The 23,138-nt window shown below is 34.4% G+C and overlaps 1 protein-coding gene across 1 annotated transcript in view; it reads left to right on the plus strand.

Annotated features, from left to right (window-relative positions):
- The window catches only part of LOC132702586 (pyrokinin-1 receptor-like), an 83,760-nt gene that overhangs the window by 21,217 nt on the left and 39,405 nt on the right, over positions 1–23,138 (plus strand). Inside the window, exon 2 of the mRNA XM_060671330.1 lies at positions 12,526–12,943. Within this exon, the coding sequence (XP_060527313.1) occupies positions 12,554–12,943 (390 nt within the window). The 5' untranslated portion in view covers positions 12,526–12,553. The remainder of the gene's footprint in view (positions 1–12,525; positions 12,944–23,138) is intronic.

The following is a 23,138-nucleotide window of genomic DNA, read 5'->3' on the forward strand; positions in this document are numbered from 1 at the left end:
TTTTCTGCCTGTCTGTTAAAAGCTTGTAGCATTCTTTGGAGGTCGTCCTCTGACTCTGCAATAAGTACTGCGTCATCGGCATAGCATAGCATATCCTAATCCAGTATTCTTAACGGTTTTTATTAATTGGTCCATGATTGTGTTGAATAGCAGAGGGCTGAGACTGTCACCCTGGCGAATTCCAGTTGTAGTTCGGAGATGCCGTGTTGAGGTAAAGTTCGTTCTTATTTGGGTTGTTGTGTTTGCGTTTAAGTCCTTGATAAGTTCTGTGAGTTCTTTCGAGACATTACTGCTTTCCAAGATGGTGATAATGTATTTTAGTTGGACTCTATCAAAGGCCTTTGTTAAATCTATAAAGCATATATAGGCTGGAGAGTTACATTCTAAAGATTTTTCAGCCAGTTGCCTGAGTATGAATAATGCATCGGTAGTGGAGCGGTTTCTTTGGAATCCTTGTTGTTCCTCGCTTATCGGCACTGTTGAGGAGATTTTATCCGCAATTATCTTGGTCAAAAGTTTTAGCGAGGTGCTCAGTAATGTTATCCGTCGATAGTTTCCTGGGTCTGTTTTATACCCCTTTTTAAAAATGGGTATTGTTATACTTTGTTTCCATTCCTCTTGCATTTTCTTATATTGTAATATAATGTTAAACAGTTTTGTATATTCCTCTATGATAGCCGTGCCCGCGTTTTTTATTAGCCAAAGCTGGAACGATAAATTCCTGAGGGTTTTTGGACATTCAAAAGTGATAGTGGCAATGTTGCCAGATTTATCACTTTTGCGTAACGCGACGTAATTTTGTTATTTTAAATGGCATGCCCTATTTATTTTTGTTGTAAAAGTCTTGTTTCTATTAATTACTGAGCTAGGGCAATATAAAAATTCTAACAGCAGTGTTGTTAGATTTAACACTGTTAATAAAAAAATTCATTCATCTTAGAATTTTGGAGGTTTTTGAACTTTTTTTGGAAACTTTAGAAGTGTATCAGTGAAAGGTTACCAAAATTATAAATATCATCGCGAAATATGGCAATATTGCTGTCACCATTGCACTAGCAAAATCTCCAGGGTATTGAGTTTTGTGGTTCGACCTTTGGCAGGCTAAAAAAACAGTGTTAATGACTAGTAGAAATAAAATATTGAAATTATGACATACAAATGAACAGGGCATTTCATTGCTCCCCTTGCAAACTACCAGTGTTGGGCAAACTTTGATTTTTATTAAAAAAATCAAAAATCATTGATAGAGCAGTAGGTGAAAATATTTAAATGGCTAGTAAAACAACAAATCCAAATAATTCTGGATGTAGAGCGATTTGTAAAATCTGCAACAAATTCAAGGGTAGTTCAAAGACTTAAAGAACATCATGATGTTTGTGATAATAAGCAGCAAGAAACGAATACAGGTAGGTAAATAATATTTTGATTTACTATTACCTATTTCACTTTTATTTAACATTCTAACTTATAACTAGAAGTATGGTATTTACAAAAACGTTTTCAAAAGAATGAAAGCGTTGATTATTTAAAAAAAAATCAAGTCCTCTTTGGCTTTTCTTGGCAACTTTTGAATTCATGCATATTTTATTTTTGTTTATAATTTTTAGATACTTTTATATTTTACGATACATAAAAAAAGTATTTCGTATTCATATCGTATAATTCCATTATCTTACTAAAGAATGTACACGATTTTCATTAATGAACAGTATAAATTTTAATGTTTTTATTTCCTTTTTACGCACTCCAATGTGGCTTGACAGTTCTGTACTACATCGTCTGCCTCGAGTTCAATGACACTTATGGTAGATTTGTCAAGTCTTTGGAAATCCCCGCAATTTTTGCTACTAATTCGAGCTTTCGATGCATTGAACAGTCTGAAGTAAAAAAAGCCATTCACTTATTCAGACCACCATCAAGAAAAAAATTATCAACAAGCCTTTTAGATGATATCTATAAGGAAGAAAAGGCAAAATGTTTTTCTTCTCTGTCAGGACAATGTGTGAATCTATCCATTGAAGTCCACAATGAGCCAGTTATATGTGCGACAATAACAACTGAAGACGGACGAGCGCTTCTTTACGAAACTATTGATACTTTGGAAATATTTGACTAAAGTGGTTTGTGTCTGCGGACTAAAGTCTTTTCTGACAAATAACGCAGCAAATATGGCACTTAACTCAAAAGTTATAGCTTATAGCCGATGTCAAAGAATACGTAGTTAGGTATTTTCGCAATAACCATCCAGCGAGAGCGAAATTAAAATTTTGTTACATTTTGTTTATTATGGAATTCGAATGTGTGTGTACATTTTTCTACGTATATGGGCAAATCGTGATGTGGTGGGTACTTCCACAAGAAGTGCAGCGACAATATTTTGATGGAAAGTATCATCCAGAAAAACGCTTTTTTCATCTATTTTCCTTTAAATAGTATCGGACAAACTATTCTGCCTTGGAATGTGTGTGTACATTTTTCTATCTATATGGACAAATCGTGATGTGGTGGGTACTTCCATAAGAAGTGCAGCGACAATATTTTGATGGGAAGTATCATCCAGAAAAACGCTTTTTTCATCTATTTTCCTTTAAATAGTACTGGACAAACTATTCTGCCTTTTTTATTTGAACAAAAGCATATACCGCTATGATTTCAAACAAAGTACCTTTTTTACAACGTTCAACACCAAATTTTTTAGTTATACAAACACGTCAAGTATTCAACACCAAAACGTCAATAGAGCTGTTATGTAGTTGAGTAAATCTGTTGATTTAAGGGAAGAAAAATAAATGCAAAATTATAATCGAATTTATAATTGAATTAATTGAATGGTAAGGGAGCTCTAGGCTATTTGTGTTATAAATTAATTCTTGCGACTCTGTGTATTGGATGTATAATTAAAACAATTGTTAAATGTGTAATGACTAGACGGCAATGTGTTGTTCTACACCCACACTTTCCAATAGCAATTGTAATTTCCACACTATTTCGACATCCCGAGCCTCAAGCTTTAGGATGAAGGGTAAAAACCCCGCAGTCCTGTAGGATTTACAAATAATTGGTCCATCATTTTCACTCGGTGACGCCAAATTCCGCATCGAATGTCTCGTGGCATATACTTTTATTCCGCTATGTCGGATCGGATGCAATTTCAAAGACACCCGTCGACGCGCCGCCCCCTCCGCCATTTTTCTGTCACTATGTCTCGTTCCGCGCGAAATTTATTTCCGACATTCGCATGCAAATCCTTTAATACGTCGAGCGGTAATTCTTTCTCCATCGGGCACTTCCGTTACTCCATATTGGCGAGGTTATGATCCCTCATTATGCAAATCGTCATACGCGTTCAATGCGAACCGTTTGTTTAATTTTTTTTCTTCCGTCGCCGGCTTATTCCGTCTCCGATGAATGCGGATATAAAATATCGGCTTCGATCTCAAAGCGCCATCTTCTATATGGCGCGGGTTGGAAATAATCCGCACCAATCTCTTAAATTCTTCAGTTATGATCTTCGTTCTTCCATCGATCGGGATCTCTCGCCACTATTTTTTAGATTCAGACGTAGTACTTCCTCAAAATCCCCAAAACGTCTTCTAAGCGAAGAGATTGGCACTTTAAGAACACCATATAAAAACAGGGTTGTTTATTTGGTCAATCTGCGTTGGCTCCAATTTTCCACCCCCATACAAATAAGAAATTTTCCTAATTTTTTTTAAGTCCTCATAATGTTATTTCCTGTCTAATCTTCAATTGCCATCAAGTGGCCTTGCTTCAATTGACAGTCGATGATTACGTTTTCATTAAAAACGTCTACTTTACATTATACATTTGCCGTTGGTAAAGAAAGTGTTTCAACAGAATCCAAAAATTTATTTTCCATAATGGAAATTCGACATCAGCGTTTCATATCCGTATTATGTTTTATTCTTTATTGGTTTGTCGAAATTTTTAAGTTTTTTAACAAGCAAAAAAATGAATCCACTAAAATTAAATGACAATGTGGCCACATTTAAAATTTTACTTAGAGTAGTGAAAAAGTAGCGAAATATTTATGTTGGCAAAAAAAGCCCTTTGGTTTCGGACATTCTAACTTACATTAAAATCGCAGAATCCAAAACTGATTATCATAAAATTAACCTAAGTGAATTAAACTCCTCCAATTCTGATGATTCCAGCTTAATTACAACTATTGAGATGGAGAAGGCCAATATACATTTTTATTTGTTGTGTTTATAGTACTTAATTTTTACTTGTTTAAATTTGACATTTTTGTTGTATCAATCCAGAAGTAATAGAAATGACACAGTTGACACCTGCATATTTTATACTTAGGGTATTGCATATATTGCTTACCCTTGGAATTTCCTAAATTATAACGGAAAGAGGATTAAACAATTTAGAGAAAATACGTACAAAATGTTTTTAACAACCTGTAAAAAATTGTCATATCTAACCCATCTATCCCACTTGATAAAACCTCCATATAGGTTTTTTTTTCCCAGGTCGATTTCGTCGAGTCTTACGAATATTGTCGATAACAAATAACACCAATAAATATCTATTCCGTTTTTCATTGTTTTTTAGTATTATATTTCGTAAAAATTTCCGCCTTTCAGGTAGTTGATTTTAGCTTAAATAAGAACCCTTAAAACAACAAGTAACAGAAATGTGAATTCCGATCCGAAAATATTCATCCGGGATATTAAAAAATTCGCCAAAAAGAAAAAAGAATATCCTTTATTCATAAACTCGATTAAGGCAGTGGTTGGAAACCAAATTAATACCAATATTATGCTTCGGAAAAAAACGTCACGAAGTTTTATTCGATGTCACGCAACGTAGAATTTTCCATACTCGTTAAATTATTTAAATATAGTATACTTAACTGAATGTATAGACATCGGGCCTAAATATATGTTCCGCATGAAAGCCAAAGCAAACAAATAGAGCCCCCAAAAAAATATTTATCGACTGCTGTTTTGCTTGTCGTTTAAATTTTGACGGGCCTAGTAAATTGCACATTACAATGAAAGGTTTATGGACGAATCGATAAGACCCACGGTCGGGACTATAATTTACGTTTTTTTTTTTTAACCGCGTTCAAGAGAGGACCAATCGCACGCGATATCGGAGGTTTTCGAAGTAAAGGAAACGAGAGCGCTCGTTTCAGACCGGCCTTCGGGAATATAATTATACAGGCGTGTCCAAAAAGTGTGGATTAAATTTAAAAAAAGCTGGCAACAATGTTTGAAAACATATTTTAAAATAATTTTCCATTCTTGAATCTCAAAAAACTTTTGAACCTATTTCAAAAAGGAGAAAAGAAATTGCCCTAATGGCTGCAAATTATTTTTAAATTTATAAAACGGTCGCCAGAGGGCGTAATCGCATTCTTCAATTTTAAATTCCGTTTTTTGAGAATAATCTTATATTACAGATAACTAAAATGAACACCGTTTTAAAGTTCGATCCTTTTTGGCAGAATGGTTTTTTACTCTTTTTACACTTTTAAATCACAATCTTCATTATTAATGTTAAGCTATAAATCCCAAGTCGTGAAGATAATATTTATTTAAAAAAAATGAAATGCGACGATAAAACTTTTATTATAACAAAAGATGGAGAAATAAGAGCCTCTAGTGAAAACCGCATTTCGATATATCTTTCCTAACCTATATCAGTAAAAGAAATAAAAGAAAATAATATCTCCATCTTTGGGAATATTTTCCGGATTCCTACTATTATTAAGTAATAACATTCATCCCCATATGGTTGAATATACAATATATTACAATAATGACAAACAATCACACAATACTAAAAACAATACACTACTAAAGTTTTGCTCGTTGGATACACAATAAACGCGAAATATATCAAACTCTTCTCTTCTACACTATAAATAGCTGTAATCTTATACGATTGACACTAAATAATTTGTGCTATTTTGTTTTACAAAGAACACTTGGGTTTTGAAAGAGTATTAATGATTATTGACATTTTAAACATAATTTTTGTAAATCAAGTTGGGTTATTGTCATTTATTTCAAATGTTCCCATTTTATTGTTCTACACTTTTCTGAAATAGCCTGTAACCCTCGTCAAGCCCCCCAACGAGGGTAAACGAGAGATAAAATTATTTGAGAAGGTCAAATTGATATTTGCGAAATTCTGAAAAAGAAAATGAAGAAAGGTTTTAAACTTAAAAAAAATATATTTAGAAAATTTTGTAAAAAAGTCGTAAATTTGTAAAAAAAAAATTTACAAAATTTCTTTCGTTGGTTAGTTTTACAAAAAACGTGAATTTAGAAATTTTTTTTAATTTTGATTGCCGTGTATCCTGCTTTTTTAAGAGTGGTTTCAATGTACCCGTACGATGCATTTTTTTTATCCATAAACTCTTCTTTCAGGCTTTCCGATATTTTTCTTAGATCACTATCTTCATATCTTTCGAATGTTCCCTTCTTGTTGGGTAGGCTGGATAATTGCTTTAACAAATGTTTGAAAAATTAATTGTTTTTCTCTTTCAGAATAAGTCATTTTATAATAAAAAGAACGAAAGTTTTGCTAAATCTGTAACTGGTATCACTGTCACATTTTGTTTTTTGATGACGATCTACTTCACAGCCACCTAAGACATAAATTATAAATCCTACAACATTATTTTATTTTTGAATGTTGCTTTTATATCAAGAGTACAAAACCATTGGATTCGGGTATAGGGCATATTATACAAGAAATGTGCAGAATTTGTAGGGCATTTTATCCAGCATATAATATACAGGGTGTTACATTAAAAAATACAGCTTTATCTGTAGGTGATGTCTGCGACACCCTGTATATATAAAAACATATTTTCCCAAACGTTCGATAAAAAAGGTACAATTATAAATATAAATCATCACCCCGTACATGGGACCAAAAATCACTTACTTAATTTCGATGTTTTTGTCGAAGTAAAAAAAAAACCGTTAAACTCGAATTACGAAAATGCTCGCCCGGATTATTATTATTATTTCAATGTCCGACCACCCGGTGCGCTCGGGCGGCAATAAAAGTTACCCCCTCCCGTCGTCTTCATAATTTCTCTCAACCCGCACCCCGTCACCCCGCGACTTCAATAAATTGGTTCTAAGAATATCGGTGGGTCACAAAGAGACCCCCCCCGGTTGCCCGCCGTTATTTGAAAGGCGCTTTTCGAAACGTCCATCTTATCGCCGCCACCCTAAATGAACTTTCAACCCCGAATTTTTCCAATAAAAGCCGAATTTCAACGGGGTAGACTGTTAATTAGCGAACCGTTAAGTTTTGCGAGTCGAGGCGGGACACGGGGGGTCGATATTGGACATCGAGTCTGGTAGAAAGGGGTCTTACTTTAACAATCATCCTTGACGCCCGAAAAACTAGGTGCGTTATCCACCTATTTCGAGACTGTTTTCCTTCTACCTTCTATATCCGCACAGCAAAATCCGCAGCTTGAAAAAAATTTTTTTCAATACTTGTCCGGTCTCTGTCCTCTGTCGACGCTCCATAAAAATACGTATAACTTCATTGAATATCCACGCAGCAAAATCCATCAGCTTGACAATAATGTCGACTAGTTACTTTCGCAAAAATCGATTAAATCGAATTTTTCGAAAGTATATGCGCTTGACAACGTCCTAGGAGACCCTAGAAATGATCAGTGTTGAAAAAAATTTTCTTTCAATATCTGTCCGTTCTCTGTACTCTGTCGACGCTCCATAAAAATGCGTATAACTTCCTTGTATATCCACGCAGCAAAATCCATCAGCTTGACAATAATGTCGACTAGTTACTTTCGCGAAAATCGATTAAATCGAATTTTTCGAAAGTATACGCCCTTGACAACGTCCTAGGGGACCCTAGAAATGATCAATGCTGAAAAAAATTTTCTTTCAATATCTGCCCGTTCTCTGTACTCTGTTGACGCTCCATAAAAATGCGTATAATTTCCTTCCATATCCACACAGCAAAATCCGGCAGCTTGACGATAATGTCGACTAGTTACTTTCGCAAAAATCGATAAAATCGAATTTTTCGAAAATATACGCGCTTGGCAACATCCCCATTGGTACAGAAATGTGTGAAATCAGTGTTGAAAAAAAATGTTCTTTCAATATCTGTCCATTCTCTGTTATCTGTCGGCGCTCCATAAAAATAGGAATACCTAACGAGTGGGTTGAGCTAGGATATTGAAATTTGGCACCTTTTAAAAAGCCAACAGGACACATAATGTTATAAGAAATGACTCCGATCGGACAGCGCTCATCTTCTTTTTCGCGATTTTCTTCTGCTTTTCGTACATCGCTATGAAACACGATAAGTATTCGAAATTTAAATCTATCGGCTTCAAGTTTGCCAAGCGTATAATGGACCTTAATTTGCTATTGAACCTGGGGGGAGGGGTAACTGTTTTTAAAAATTTGAAAACCACATGCGGATTTTTTTTTCTCAAAAAAAGAAGACGCGCGACATCCGGATCTAAAAATCATTAAGAATAACATTTTTTGAAAATGTACAGGATACGTTGTCAAAAAACTAAAAAATGGGTTATTTGTTTAATGAAAATTTCTTATAACTAGAAGACCATTAATCAGTGAACAGTTTCTTTCTACAGTTCGTTTAGGCAGCTACAATTTTTTTTTTTATTTAACGGTTGTACATATTGTACAGGGTGTTCGAGATATTTCGTGCTCTATTGTAAAATGTAGTAGGTGTGTTAAATTTGCAGCTATGACGTTCAAATTTGGCAGGGACGTACAGAAGTTGCGCGTCATCAAACGTCGCGAAGTATATTTAAAAAAATTTTGAAAAAAATTTCGCCTTTCACAAAAAAAAATATTTTTTCCAAAACCATTAACCCGACTCGCAAAATTCTTGAATAGAAAAACGAGGGAGATCTGGGAATAAAGCTTTTATTTCTGGCATTTTTTCGATTATCTACAGGGTTTTTCAATTATAGACAAAAAAAAAAAAATTTGAACAGTAAATCAAAATTCGTGAAAAATTTGGCGCAGCGACGAGATTGCGAAAGCAAAGTGACATTTTTTTCCTTTCTATCAAATATATGTTGTAACGTTGGCGAGCTTCTTATGATGTTTACTTTACTTTTGTCATTTCACCTTCACTATCTACTTAATCATCATTTTTACACAGAATTGCTTCATTATCTTGAAAGCCCCTCCATCCTAATTTACTAAACTAGTAGCCATTTCCCACTGATCACCAATCTCGGTGTAGACAATTTAGCCGCTTTCATTTGGTCCCCAAGTATATCCGTCCCCCTTCACAATCGATATTGATTATTGTGGCACCTCTTTCGTCCCGCACAAAATAATTTTTTTTCCTCGATTAACATTAACATTGTGCGACTCACTTACTACCGGCATTGTTAAAAATTATTTATTCGTCGTATAAGTACGCGACTTTTTTTACAAGCGTCTATTGTGATATTTATGTCTATCTAATTTTGTTAATGCAGTTGTTAACAGTTGTCAATTTCCAACCGATGTTTAAGGGAACATGTTGCGCATTTCGTAAGAACTTTGATAACAGTGTTTAAATCCTCAAATTGCCTTTTTCACGTTGTTACCGGTCGGCTTATAATTATTAACGATAGACTTCCATTTGCAAATACGTCTATACGCAGTCGGGCTTGTAAAATGTTTTCCGTTTTTGAAGTTGAACTCATTAAACACCCACACCAAAGCCCGAGGGAAAATAATCGTCGCCAAAATAATATTTTCGTCGATACATTTTCCTGTATACAGAGTCTCTTGCAGTTACTTCGGGGTGCTTCAGGGCTCTCACTTCGGGCCGTTATTCTTTCTCATCTTTATCAATGATTTAGCTGCCTGTTTAGAACTCGTGAAGATCAGGTTCGTTTATAGAAGGATTTAGAACGGTTGGCCCGATGGTGTCACTTGAATGGTATAGATCCCAATCTCTCAAAATGCATATAGTTTACGAATATACTTGGATGTTATCTATATTATCTATAACAGTCATATGTACAGCATAATTTTAAAGGCCTTTGGCCTTTATTATGAGGTCATATTGTGCTCTGGTTCGACCCCACTTGGAATATGCTTCATCTCTATGGAATACCGATTATCAATGTCATATTCGGCGAATGGAACAAGTTCAGCACTGTTGTCAAAAATTCCGTATCATAAGACCAACATTTGGATTTTTCCACTACTGAGGGTAGGTTTAGCAATTACATTCAAGCAAGCATAACAGAACATAACAGCTTGCATATTCTAAATGGTCTTATTTTAAAAGTTTTCGAGTGTGCAGCTAAAAGTTGATCGATTTTAGTGAAAATGTCGACACCAGTGATAATAATTCAGACCTATCAGAAATAATGAGACAAAGATGCAAAATTTTGGTTGTGTTGAAAAACTTTAAATATAACACAACCCATTATCAAAATTAGAATATGTTAAAATAGTTTAATATTATTATGCTAATAATTATAACCGAATAAACAATATACAGGGTGTACCTTTAGCTACAGATATTTTTCCTATTTTTTGTATTTTATCTATCTTGTATTTGATACATCCAATTTAAAATCCAAGAACATTATAATTATTGGTTTGCGTTTCTCTGGATATATTGATTAGGTAAATTTATTTCTGTTACAACTTTGTGCTAATATGGGTTATTTTTACTCCAAGTGAAGTGCCGATTTGAGAATCGCCCATAGTATTGGCTAGTAGCTCGATGATCCCTTGAGCGAAAAGGTGAACGGAAATGGACGGTGGAAAATTTCAAAAGAATCTAGTGAATGAATATTTGTTTAGATGTGTATCTTGAAAACTGGATTATCATGTTTTAGTTTTGGTTAGTTTAACTGCGGCTATGTTCCGAACACTCTGTATGTAAAATTGTATATAAAACATCATATCCATCGAACAACTAATTAAATTCACCGAACAAAGATACCACCAAAGACACCCTGTCGAAGATGCTTTTTAAACAGTATACTAATAAATCGAGATTGTTCGGACTATTTTCTCCGGTATCAAGTCTAATATAAGGTTACTCTGAAGTTGCTTTTCACATATAATATCTTCAATAAGATTTTCAAAAATACACGTCTTTTTTAAGAATACTTTTTAAATTCGAGTAACATTTTCACAATGCAATTTTGCGTTCCACATTTTCATCAGTCATCTGCTTCTCCAAGTGAATATCGTTCACGTTCTAAGGTTTGCTAACCAAGATATTCTACTTCGACCCGGTGCTCTCTTGCTGTTAATTTTGCCTTGGAGGATTTGTCGTAATAATCCATATCTATCTGCGTTCCTCATTGTGTGACCGACATTTTACGGTATTAAGCAGTTCTGTTTCTTTATTCATACGTCGCAATACATCTATGTCGGTAATTTTTTGTGTCCAAGATATTTTCAATATCCTCCTGTACAGCCATGGTTCGAATGCTTCCAGTCTCTTGGTGGTTTCTTTAGCGAGTGTCCAAGTTTCTACGCAATACAGAAGGACTGAGAAGACGTAGCAACGCAATAGTCTGAGTTTCATGTTTAAGGGCAGATTATGATTATGAGTTTGGTTTTGTTTATATTCATTTCCAACCCGTACTGTGAGCTAACCTCAGTCACCCTATCCATTAGTTTTTGTCGTCCTTGAAGACTATCTGCAAACATTATATTGTCATCTGCGTACCTTATATTATTTAGTTAAGCACCATTTGTGGTTCTTCTTTCTTGAATACTGTCACGTTAAATAAGATAGGGGATAGAATACATCTCGTACCCGTCGCAATATTTTTTATTTTTAATATTTATTATTTTTTAAAAATTTATAATTATGTTCAAATCTTTAGAATTCATTCCTATCTTCTTTAGTATGACGACCATTTTGGACTCGGCCAAAAATATCCTTTAGTGGTAAGTGCCCAGAGGGATAAAACGCTATAAAAGGAATTTATAACCTATACTCCGGTCTAATAAAATTTTAGGGATATAATTTTATTATATTTTACTACACGTAATGGGTATGGAGGTAATTTGATTTTTTATTAGTTCGCACTTCGGGGACATGCCGTTCTTCGGCAAAGTTTTACAGAAGTATCCAGTTTCGGAGATTAAAATGTGCTTAACAATTTTGGGAAATGAAATATTACTTTTGCGTCACGACTAAGGTGCGAATGGATGGAAAAGCCCCCATTATTCTAAAAGCCCAAACACGTTCTCTGCCCGAAAGCAAATTACAAAACCGGTGACCCTAATTTTTCCTTTTGCCGATTTTTTTTTTACAACTCGTCCCTGTGTTCATTTTGCATTGTTAACGGTAATTGTATATTATAAGGGGGTCCCCTCGTTTTGGGGTCTTGTTACGTCTCCTTTTCGATTTTAATTTGGGCATCCGATATAATACTTCTCGCATAATTTAGATAAAAACCAAGATCTTCACAATTCGGGAGAAATGTTCAGAACATAAGTACTTTTTTTTATTAACTGGCATTTCGTCGTTTTTCAGCATGAACCGCCAAACGACCTGAACCTGGATGCAATCTACAATGACGGCCGACGTCGTCACCACCGAATGGCCAGTGGCGAACGTCACTGCGAGCCCTAGCGCGACGGAACCCGTACTGCCCACTACCGAAACCATGTACCCCCTGGAACTGGTGATACCGTTCACCATAGTGTACGCGGCCATTTTCGTCACGGGCGTGGTCGGCAACATCAGTACATGTGTAGTGATCGCCAAAAACAAATCGATGCACACGGCGACGAACTATTATCTCTTCAGTCTCGCCGTGTCGGACATGTTGCTGTTGATCTCGGGACTTCCGCCGGAAATGTACAGGATATGGAGTCCGGACACGTACATTTTCGGTCAAGTCATTTGCTTCCTTCAGGGATTCTCGGCCGAAACGTCCGCCAATGCCACGGTGAGTCACCTTGCCCCGTGCTAATTTTGTTGATACAGGATGTCGCAAAAGTGTCTCCGCCGACATCATCATTGTTACTTTAAATGGAACATATTTCGACATTTTTTGAATCCTTGGTTAAAATAAAGAACACTTTCTTAAGAAATTCCTATTCGAATTTTGCGTAGTTTATGCAGAAACTGAGGTTATGAGTTTTTTTTTCATATTTTGATTGTTCCGTACAAAATTGTGTTGTGACGCTACTGATTCAGGTATTGCAACGAAAATTTAAGCACAGATTAAGGGGATGATGCACTACTCACCCAGTTTGACAGATGCGCCTCAGCTTATATATGGTGTGCCAAATAGGTGGTGCTTTTTTGCGAATTTAGTTAACGAAATCTCAAAATTTTCAAATGGAACACTCTATATCTTTATTCTTATATCAATTTTAGGACAAGAAACAACGTAAGTTTGTAATTTATCTTATATTTAAATTATACTTACTTTTTGAGATATCTGAGGTTTAAGAAAACACCCGTATACTATATTATACTATAACTAAAAATGCTAAAGAATATAATATCAACAACAACAAACGATAGTAAAGCCGATAACAACGATAATTAAACAAAGAATAATGAAAATATAACGCGTTTATTTTGAGGTCTGGTATTGTATACTGGGGTTTTGTGCAATGCCTAACTATTCAATGATCATATCTGTTATTTAGGTATTCAGCAAAAATGTAAACTTAATAAAAAAAAACAGGAGAAAAAGATCTTTCTTCATAACATTTTCATTTAACAATAAATAACGTGCTACTGTTTCTCAACTTTGCGATGCGCATTTGTCTTTTCTTTTACAAGTGTAAAAGATAATACTGCAAACATAATACAACTTTTGTATTAAAAGTTTTTCTCCGTGACGTAAATATAAAAAATAACCTTGCACATTCTCACGCATCTGCGAATTTTTAAAGTACATCTCCGTTAAATCCTCATGAATACTCATCAATCCCAATCCCCGAAAAATCAGGTAGAAAAACAAACCAATTAATTTGTTAACTGACTAATAATGATTTATTTTTTAGAAATTTACTTGCGAACTTTACTTATTGCACTAATGCAAAATAATCAAATTAAATTAAATGCCGCAACATTATCAATAAATCTTTTATAAATTCACAGTGAATCACTATGTGAAAACGCTAAATCCTCATAAATCGGACCTAATCGACCGTACATTCCCAATAAATCCAGCAAAATAACCAAAACTAACCATCCAATGCAACATTTTTGAAGTACATTCCGATTAAATCATGTACATTCTTATGCATCTAAGAATTTTTAAAATACATCTCCGTTAAATTCTCATAAATGCTCTATATATCCCGGAATTCACTTGTTAACTGACGAATTAATGATTTATTTTTTAGAAATTTACTTGCAAACTTTACTTATTGCACTGATGCAAATTAATCAAATTAAATTAAATGCCGCGACATTGTCAATAAATCTTTTATAAATTTACAGTGAATCACTATGTGAAAACGCTAAATCCTCATAAATCAGAACTAAATCGACCGTACATTCCCAGTAAATCCAGCAAACTAACCAAAACTGACCATCCAATGCAACATTTTCGAAATACATTCCCATTCAGTCATGTACATTCTCATGCATCTAAGAAATTTTAAAATGCATCTCCGTTAAATTCTCATAAATGCTCTACATATCTCGGAAAAATCAGGTAGAAAAACAGACCAATTCACTTGTTAATTGACTAACTGATGATTTATTTTTCAGAAATTTACTTGCAAACTTTACTTATTGCACTGATGCAAATTAATCAAATTAAATTAAATGCCGCGACATTGTCAATAAATCTTTTATAAATTTACAGTGAATCACTATGTGAAAACGCTAAATCCTCATAAATCAGAACTAAATCGACCGTACATTCCCAGTAAATCCAGCAAACTAACCAAAACTGACCATCCAATGCAACATTTTCGAAATACATTCCCATTCAGTCATGTACATTCTCATGCATCTAAGAAATTTTAAAATGCATCTCCGTTAAATTCTCATAAATGCTCTACATATCTCGGAAAAATCAGGTAGAAAAACAGACCAATTCACTTGTTAATTGACTAACTGATGATTTATTTTTTAGAAATTTACTTGCAAACTTTACTTATTGCACTGATGCAAATTAATCAAATTAAATTAAATGCCGCGACATTGTCAATAAATCTTTTATAAATTTACAGTGAATCACTATGTGAAAACGCTAAATCCTCATAAATCAGAACTAAATCGACCGTACATTCCCAGTAAATCCAGCAAACTAACCAAAACTGACCATCCAATGCAACATTTTCGAAATACATTCCCATTCAGTCATGTACATTCTCATGCATCTAAGAAATTTTAAAATGCATCTCCGTTAAATTCTCATAAATGCTCTACATATCTCGGAAAAATCAGGTAGAAAAACAGACCAATTCACTTGTTAATTGACTAACTGATGATTTATTTTTTAGAAATTTACTTGCAAACTTTACTTATTGCACTGATGCAAATTAATCAAATTAAATTAAATGCCGCGACATTGTCAATAAATCTTTTATAAATTTACAGTGAATCACTATGTGAAAACGCTAAATCCTCATAAATCAGAACTAAATCGACCGTACATTCCCAGTAAATCCAGCAAACTAACCAAAACTGACCATCCAATGCAACATTTTCGAAATACATTCCCATTCAGTCATGTACATTCTCATGCATCTAAGAAATTTTAAAATGCATCTCCGTTAAATTCTCATAAATGCTCTACATATCTCGGAAAAATCAGGTAGAAAAACAGACCAATTCACTTGTTAATTGACTAACTGATGATTTATTTTTTAGAAATTTACTTGCAAACTTTACTTATTGCACTGATGCAAATTAATCAAATTAAATTAAATGCCGCGACATTGTCAATAAATCTTTTATAAATTTACAGTGAATCACTATGTGAAAACGCTAAATCCTCATAAATCAGAACTAAATCGACCGTACATTCCCAGTAAATACAGCAAACTAACCAAAACTGACCATCCAATGCAACATTTTCGAAATACATTCCCATTAAGTCATGTACATTCTCATGCATCTAAGAAATTTTAAAATGCATCTCCGTTAAATTCTCATAAATGCTCTATATATCTCGGAAAAATCAGGTAGAAAAACAGACCAATTCACTTGTTAATTGACTAACTGATGATTTATTTTTTAGAAATTTACTTGCAAACTTTACTTATTGCACTAATGCAAATTAATCATATTAAATTAAATGCCGCGACATTATCAATAAATCTTTTATAAATTCACAGTGAATCACTATGTGGAAACGCTAAATCCTCATAAATCAGAACTAAATCGACCGTACATTCCCAGTAAAGCCAGCAAACTAACCAAAACTGACTATCCAATGCAACATTTTCGAAATACATTCCCATTAAATCATGTACATTCTCATGCATCTAAGAATGTTTAAATCTCCGTTGAATCCTCATAAATACTCTATAAATCCCCGAAAAATCAGGTAGGAAAACAAATTCATTTGTTAACTGACTAATTAAAGAGTTACTAGCGATCTTTACTTAATGCACTAATCCAAAATGCACAAATTAAATTAAATGTTGAGACATTATCGATAAATCTTCTATAAATTCACGGTGAAAACGCTAGATCCTCATAAATCTGAACATCGTTATGGGGTGAAATAGAGAGTAATAGTAAACTCAAAGATGGAAATGTTTCGAATAAAAGCAGGTAACGGTTTTGGAGGTTTGTTTAACATTTTGGAGAAAATGAAATGCAGCCAAATATGTATTTATTAAAGCGACCGCAAAGCATAGTTATAGGGAATAAAAAAATTCTATGGAAATGTTAGTAGTGAGACGGGAAAAGAGTACTGCTTTAGAAGACATGGACTCTTTGTCATAAAAATGGTTTGGCGTTAAGTGTTATATATAAAATGAAAAAATCCCAGCGTGATTTTCGGTTCAAAGAGATCGCCCTTTAAGACACCTTAGAGGCCTTTCAGAATCGGGACCAATCGGGAAAAGTATCCGAGGACGAAATACAATATCACTCGCATAAAAGTTGAACAAATAGAGGAGTCTTTTGAAACCTAGTCATTTCGCACCCAAAATAAAGAAAAAACTGTGGTCCACTGTAAAGCTTCCGAGAGTCGATTAGCCTTTTGACACGTAATGGAGGTTTCGGAGGGTCGGGTGAAAAGATCGAGTTAAAATTAACGCCCCGAGATGTTGACCGGGGTTGTTTTTTTTTTCGACAGACTACGACGGCCGTAAAGGGGAACAAAGCTCCTGTATCATCGTTTTCTGCCCTTCGACCTGTCGGCGTCAATATACGGTTAGTTTCGACGTAGAGTCCATCACCAGGAACATAATTTTCTTATAACGGTTAAATTAAAACAGTTTTAATCTTCTCCTGAAGATGCCAACTTGGTTGACGAAACGCGCGTAGAGTACGTAAAATTGAGTTTCGGTTTGTGGTAAAACGCGATATTGTGTGTTAGTACAGTGCCGAAGGTGAAGGGACGACGCAGGAGGAATTAAGAAATTTTGTAAAAAGTAAGAGATTCATCTTATCGGAAAATGGTCAGGATGGTATTCGGCAGGTTATGGTGATGTGTGCGCGAAGCAAAATATGGCCACTAGCCCAGATTACTCGTTATTGTTGTTCTGAGCAGAATGCACGCATTACGTCACAGTGTTACCGGAGTTTTGGTAATGCGCAATGTGTTGTTAACGAGTACTATTGAACCGTTAGAATTATAAGAGTGTGTGTCGCCATTCGATGTTAACCGTTTTACATCAAAAGTAAAATAATCGATTAAAATTGAATGCCTGAAATTATCTACATATTATATGAAAACTTATCGGAAATTAGCATACAGGGGAATGGCGGAATATTATAGAATAATTTACATAAAATGAAAAAGGGAACTATCGTAGGCATATAGACATTTTAGGCAAATGATTATGCCTATGTCTAAAACTATATACACGTGGTGCAGCGGAGGGGGAACTCAGAAACTATTGACAAACTTCGGGGCTTAAACAGCAAGAACTTTATTACGTAGCTTATAGCAACACGACAAGACTCTGACTGACTGCCACTATTAAAAATTGGAAGTGGGTGTCGGCGTATGCGCAACAAGTGGATGAGAGAGATTAGAAAATTAACTTAAATGAATGATTTGTATAAGAGAAAGGTTGAGATGTTTTATTGTCGGAAAAAAAAAACTAACAAAAGGGGAGTCATCTGCATTGATTTTGCAAAAAACATGTACATTATGAACGGCATTAACGTACTTGTCCTTTCTCTGGTCACCTATCGCGATGGAATCGCTAAAAAAGTATCAAAAGAAGTGGTTCCTTTTCTATTTCCCTTTCATCTTACTTAGAAGAGGATATTGAAGAACTGGAAATCTTTTGCCACTCTGCAGGAGGACAAAATAAAAATTTTGTAAATTATGTAACAAAAACTTAGGACTTTGGAATTGGTGTGTCACAAAAAAACGTTTTTTTTTCACGTCTTATTACGTCCTATTTACTACCGTTCGACCTACAACGGACAATCCCGTCTGGGATAATAAGAAAACGTTTTGACACACAAACACAGGATTGAAAAATGCAGAGTTTATGCTGCCTTTAGTATACGATGGCAAGTGATACGATTTAAAAACTTTTGTTACCTTTGCCGCTTTCAAGTCGTAAAGTTTGTAGACCTGATAAGCCTCATGGGATTTTGTAGTTCAAGGACGGTGAGATTTTTCAAAAACCTGGCACATAATTAATGAGTAATGTTTAAGTACTTACGCTGATGTATAAATTTTAAACATACACAATTAATTTATAAAAACACTACTTGTCCCCTATATTTTTTTATAAAAACAAACGTGACATTGCTGGTTCTTGGTTCTTGATGACGTATGACGTTTTTTGGCAATAAATTCGTTAAAAGTTTTTTTCTGCTCCCGTCTGTAAAATTCCTAATTACCCACCGATCTAGCGTGCGGGAAGCGTCACTTTACCACGTCAGTTTCGATTCTCGTGATTCCGAGCCACTCCGGACATTTCCGGGATGTTACCGCACGGGTTTGGGAGCAATCGGATGTTTTCGGAGATATTTCCCACGCATTGAATTTTGACGTTTGTCAATTCTGACGGTCATGTCAGTGCGGTCGTAGAAAAAGTATAGTATGCACCACTAAACTTTTTGACTCACGAGTTTTTTAACAAATGCCGTTTACCGCACTTGTTACATAATACACTATTTTTTAAGCTTTAGCACTCTGACCATGAAATTTTGATATAATGAACCTTCAGTTTTCTGGAAACATTTGAATTATTTCTAATTTTAGAATAAAAATAATTCGTTTTGAACATTAAAATGGTATTTACTCGGTTTAAAATTAAGGTGACATGTACAGATTTTTCACTGTACCCTTCATGTACGACATCCAAATCAATTAAATAAATTCTGTATCTGATCGTTGATTTCGGAGGTCTCTTGGTCGAAGTAATCACTCACCGCGTATGTTTTGTCCAACGGGAAAAATTAATTTTTCGGGAAAATGTCAAGTTCAGCGTCGACTTTGGAGATTTTAATTTGAAATTTCGACATCTGGAAAAATTAAATCGCAACAGTGTGCGTATTAAAAAATTGCGGGTACCGGAAATAGTTTTTAACCTGACGGGTTTTCAATTTTAAAGTAGGTTTGCCGCCCATTGTGCCGACCTGTTTCGCGATTGATTCAGTCTTTCATTCAGTTTCAATTCAATTCAATTTAGATTAAAAACGTTTATGAATTGCAAGCAAATTGAAAAATTAATTCCAAATTTCTAATCGGGCCCACCTTTTCAAATATATACAAGAAATTCTTACTGGAGGGCAATAATTTTATATATTTCGCCATTAGCAATATTTGAAAAAAAACTGCAGAAGCGGTTAATGGTATATAATATTTATTCCTTCTATTTCAACCAACGTTTTTTTGACTTGTTTTGAAAACAGCGGCTTACGACTAACCGGTGAACTCGATATTGTTCGTACAAATATTTAACGAAAATATTGATATATAAAATGATATGTAAATTATTGCAGTAATAATTACATCGGAATATACACATTTATGAGATAAACGTCACGCACGTACACTCATATACAGATAGAGCAAGAGATTGTGGTCAAATACGTAAACGCAAATAATTTGAAAATAATGAAAAAAAAAAACAGATGACGAATTGTGTTTTTTTTTTTTTTGGAAAGTCTCTTCTCTTTCCTTTCCTTTCCTTGGTGACATATTTCCCTAACTTGTTCCATTATACAAATCTTGCAATGCACCAATGAATATATGATTCAAGTTTGTATCCTTTAGGATATTCCAAGGTCTTGTTGTCGGTATTATATTCTAAGCTAATGATTTGCTTGAGGCGGAATAAGTTGTCGTCACTTTGTTCTCTTCTTGCTGTTCATTCATCTTACTAGTCACTGACAGTTCTCTGTAATTCTCACAATGCTTCTTATTGCCTTTTTTGTAAATTGGGGTGATATAAGCTGTTTCTGATGCTTCTGGAACGGGATTTCCATTAATGCACAGGTTAAAAATATAAGTTAGCATAATATGTAATGTTTCGCAACTGTTTTGAGCAACTCAGGGTAAATGTCTTCAGGACCTGGTGCTTTTCCAATTTTTAGACTCTTTATTGCGGATTTGGGAGTTTCTATAGTGATTTCAACTTGTTCACCATGTATTGCAATATCTTTATATTTTTATAATAGCATGTTAACAAATATATTTTTATGACAGATACATATTTATTTGGTTTAATTGAACTTAATCTGAGTTGGGCGGATAAAACACCGACAGGAACGCCGAAGGCTAACACACATAAATCGCACACCTCTAATTTATTGTCGACGTAAACTTGAGATTTTTTTTTCTGGAGAAAGATCTAAAAAAATTCTCTCGTATTCTACCTCCGGGATACCGCGTATAAATAAACACGGCGCGGGACATTAAACGGGTATACACCGTTCTCCGAGAGTAAAACAAAAATATTTTCGACGATTTGTAGGCAATTATTTAGCGGGTATTTTATAAATGTAGGCCGGATCGGGAATCGAAGACGAAATTTCGAATGGGAAACGAGTGGGGATTTTATGAATAAAAAGTTGGGGGCGCTGCCCGCCTGTCAATCGTGACGTCAGAGTTCGAAAACTCGGAAATAGCAGTCTCCGTCTCTTTCTGTCGTTTCTGTTCTCTACAGTTTTTTTTTTATAATACGAAGTCAAATTTTATTGGTTACTGAATTAATATTAAACAATGGATAATAATGATGCAATTTATCTTGATAACCTTTCAATTGGCTGTAACTTTTTTGTTTTTAGAGATATCAAGGTAAAGGTTAGTAGCCAAGTTTCTTGCCAATTGACGTATACAAAAAAACACTATCAATTTTCTGACGTACAACCCTACATCAAATTTTTCTAAGTAACTCCTTGTATATTATATATGTGTTTAATAGAATATCTTATTCTTATTAACACTAAAAATGGCAAGACATACTAAAGTAAAAAATTCTTTAACTATTCTAAATACTGCTGTATGTGACCAGCATTTTCCTGAACAAATTTCTCATACACACTAATTGTATGATGTACGATGTCTTGCATTCAGCTTCCATTTTATACGTTACAGTTTTCTATAAATTTTTTTGCCAGCCTTGGAAATATCTGTTTTGGGGGAGCTCGGCGCCCCGGATAAAACCTAGCTAGCTGCGGTTGCACTTTTATCGTTCAGAAATTATACTTAAAGCATATCATGACCACGAACAAGAATGACATTATTTACGTAATTTGGTAATATGTCAAACATAAACATATTTCTATTTGTCAGTCAGGGCACTCTTTGAAATAATATCAATATTTCCTATTTTTACCGATTTGCCAAAAACGAGTGGACTATAATATTAAATGTTACATCATTGTAATCGGAATGAGATATTCTATTAATTGTTAGAAAATTGATAGGGTTTTTTCAATATACAATATACAGGCTGCTGCAAATTTGGCTACGTGGCTAAACATATGACATGAAGTGGATGGAGATATTCAAATGAAATTCTGAAAAAAAAATTATTAACTAAGGAGTGTCGAAGAACTAAACTGCGAACCAAATTAAACCAGGCGCATCCCCGCTTCTTTTCTAGGAATGATTTGTTTGTCAGCGTAACGTCAATGTTTCATAAATACATGTAATGTGGCGTCTCAAGGTTGTCTTACACTACAAATAAAAAACTTTTTCATTTACGTATAGGAACGCGATGTGTTAATTGACAGCGGTGTTAAATACCTGTCAAAATGTTTCATGAAAAATACATTTGACAACAAGACGACGAAATCATGATTTTCTAAACAAGCCGCACATCGCAAAAGTTATCACTCTACCGTTAACTAGTATACTGGCAATCTAAAGTAAAAAAAAGTGGAAAATGCCTCAAAATCTGTCAAGAGTGAGACAACCTATATACACATCGTATATTTTGTTAAAACGGGCCACCGGAATTTGTTAACGGTTTTTTTATGCCATTACAAACTTTTGAAGGAACTTTTTTGGGCGCAGAGAAAATTAGAAACTCAAATATGGATCAAGTTTGGGGATTACGAAAATTAAAGGGGGATTATTTATCGATTCAAAAAAAAAAAACTCGTCCTTTTTGGGACGATTTAAACGAGTTTTCCAAATATCGTACGCGTCCGGTGATTACCTATCGACCGCCACGCAGCAATTATAGGCCAATTATTCGGTATTCGCGATAACGTGCGCGGTAATCTGGCACTTAAACTCCAAAAACCATATCGCTCTTATGATTTTCAGTAACAATTTGGCCGTCAAATTATTGTTAGTTGATATATAATATAATATTTATAATAAGGGAAAAAAGATGAATATTGCAAATGCTAACAGAATCAGTTATTGCAAAAAAAAATCAAAACTATGTCACCCAAAGCATAAAACGGTATACTGATAGAAATTTCAACTAATTATAATAACATATATATGCCCACGTACGCTCCTTTTGTTTCATTCTTCATGGTGCTGATTTTTGTTCGGAATTATGGAA

The sequence above is a fragment of the Cylas formicarius genome, unplaced genomic scaffold (genome assembly GCF_029955315.1).
Source record: "Cylas formicarius isolate icCylForm1 unplaced genomic scaffold, icCylForm1.1 PGA_scaffold_5__7_contigs__length_24384050, whole genome shotgun sequence".
NCBI classification, from domain to species: domain Eukaryota; kingdom Metazoa; phylum Arthropoda; class Insecta; order Coleoptera; family Brentidae; genus Cylas; species Cylas formicarius.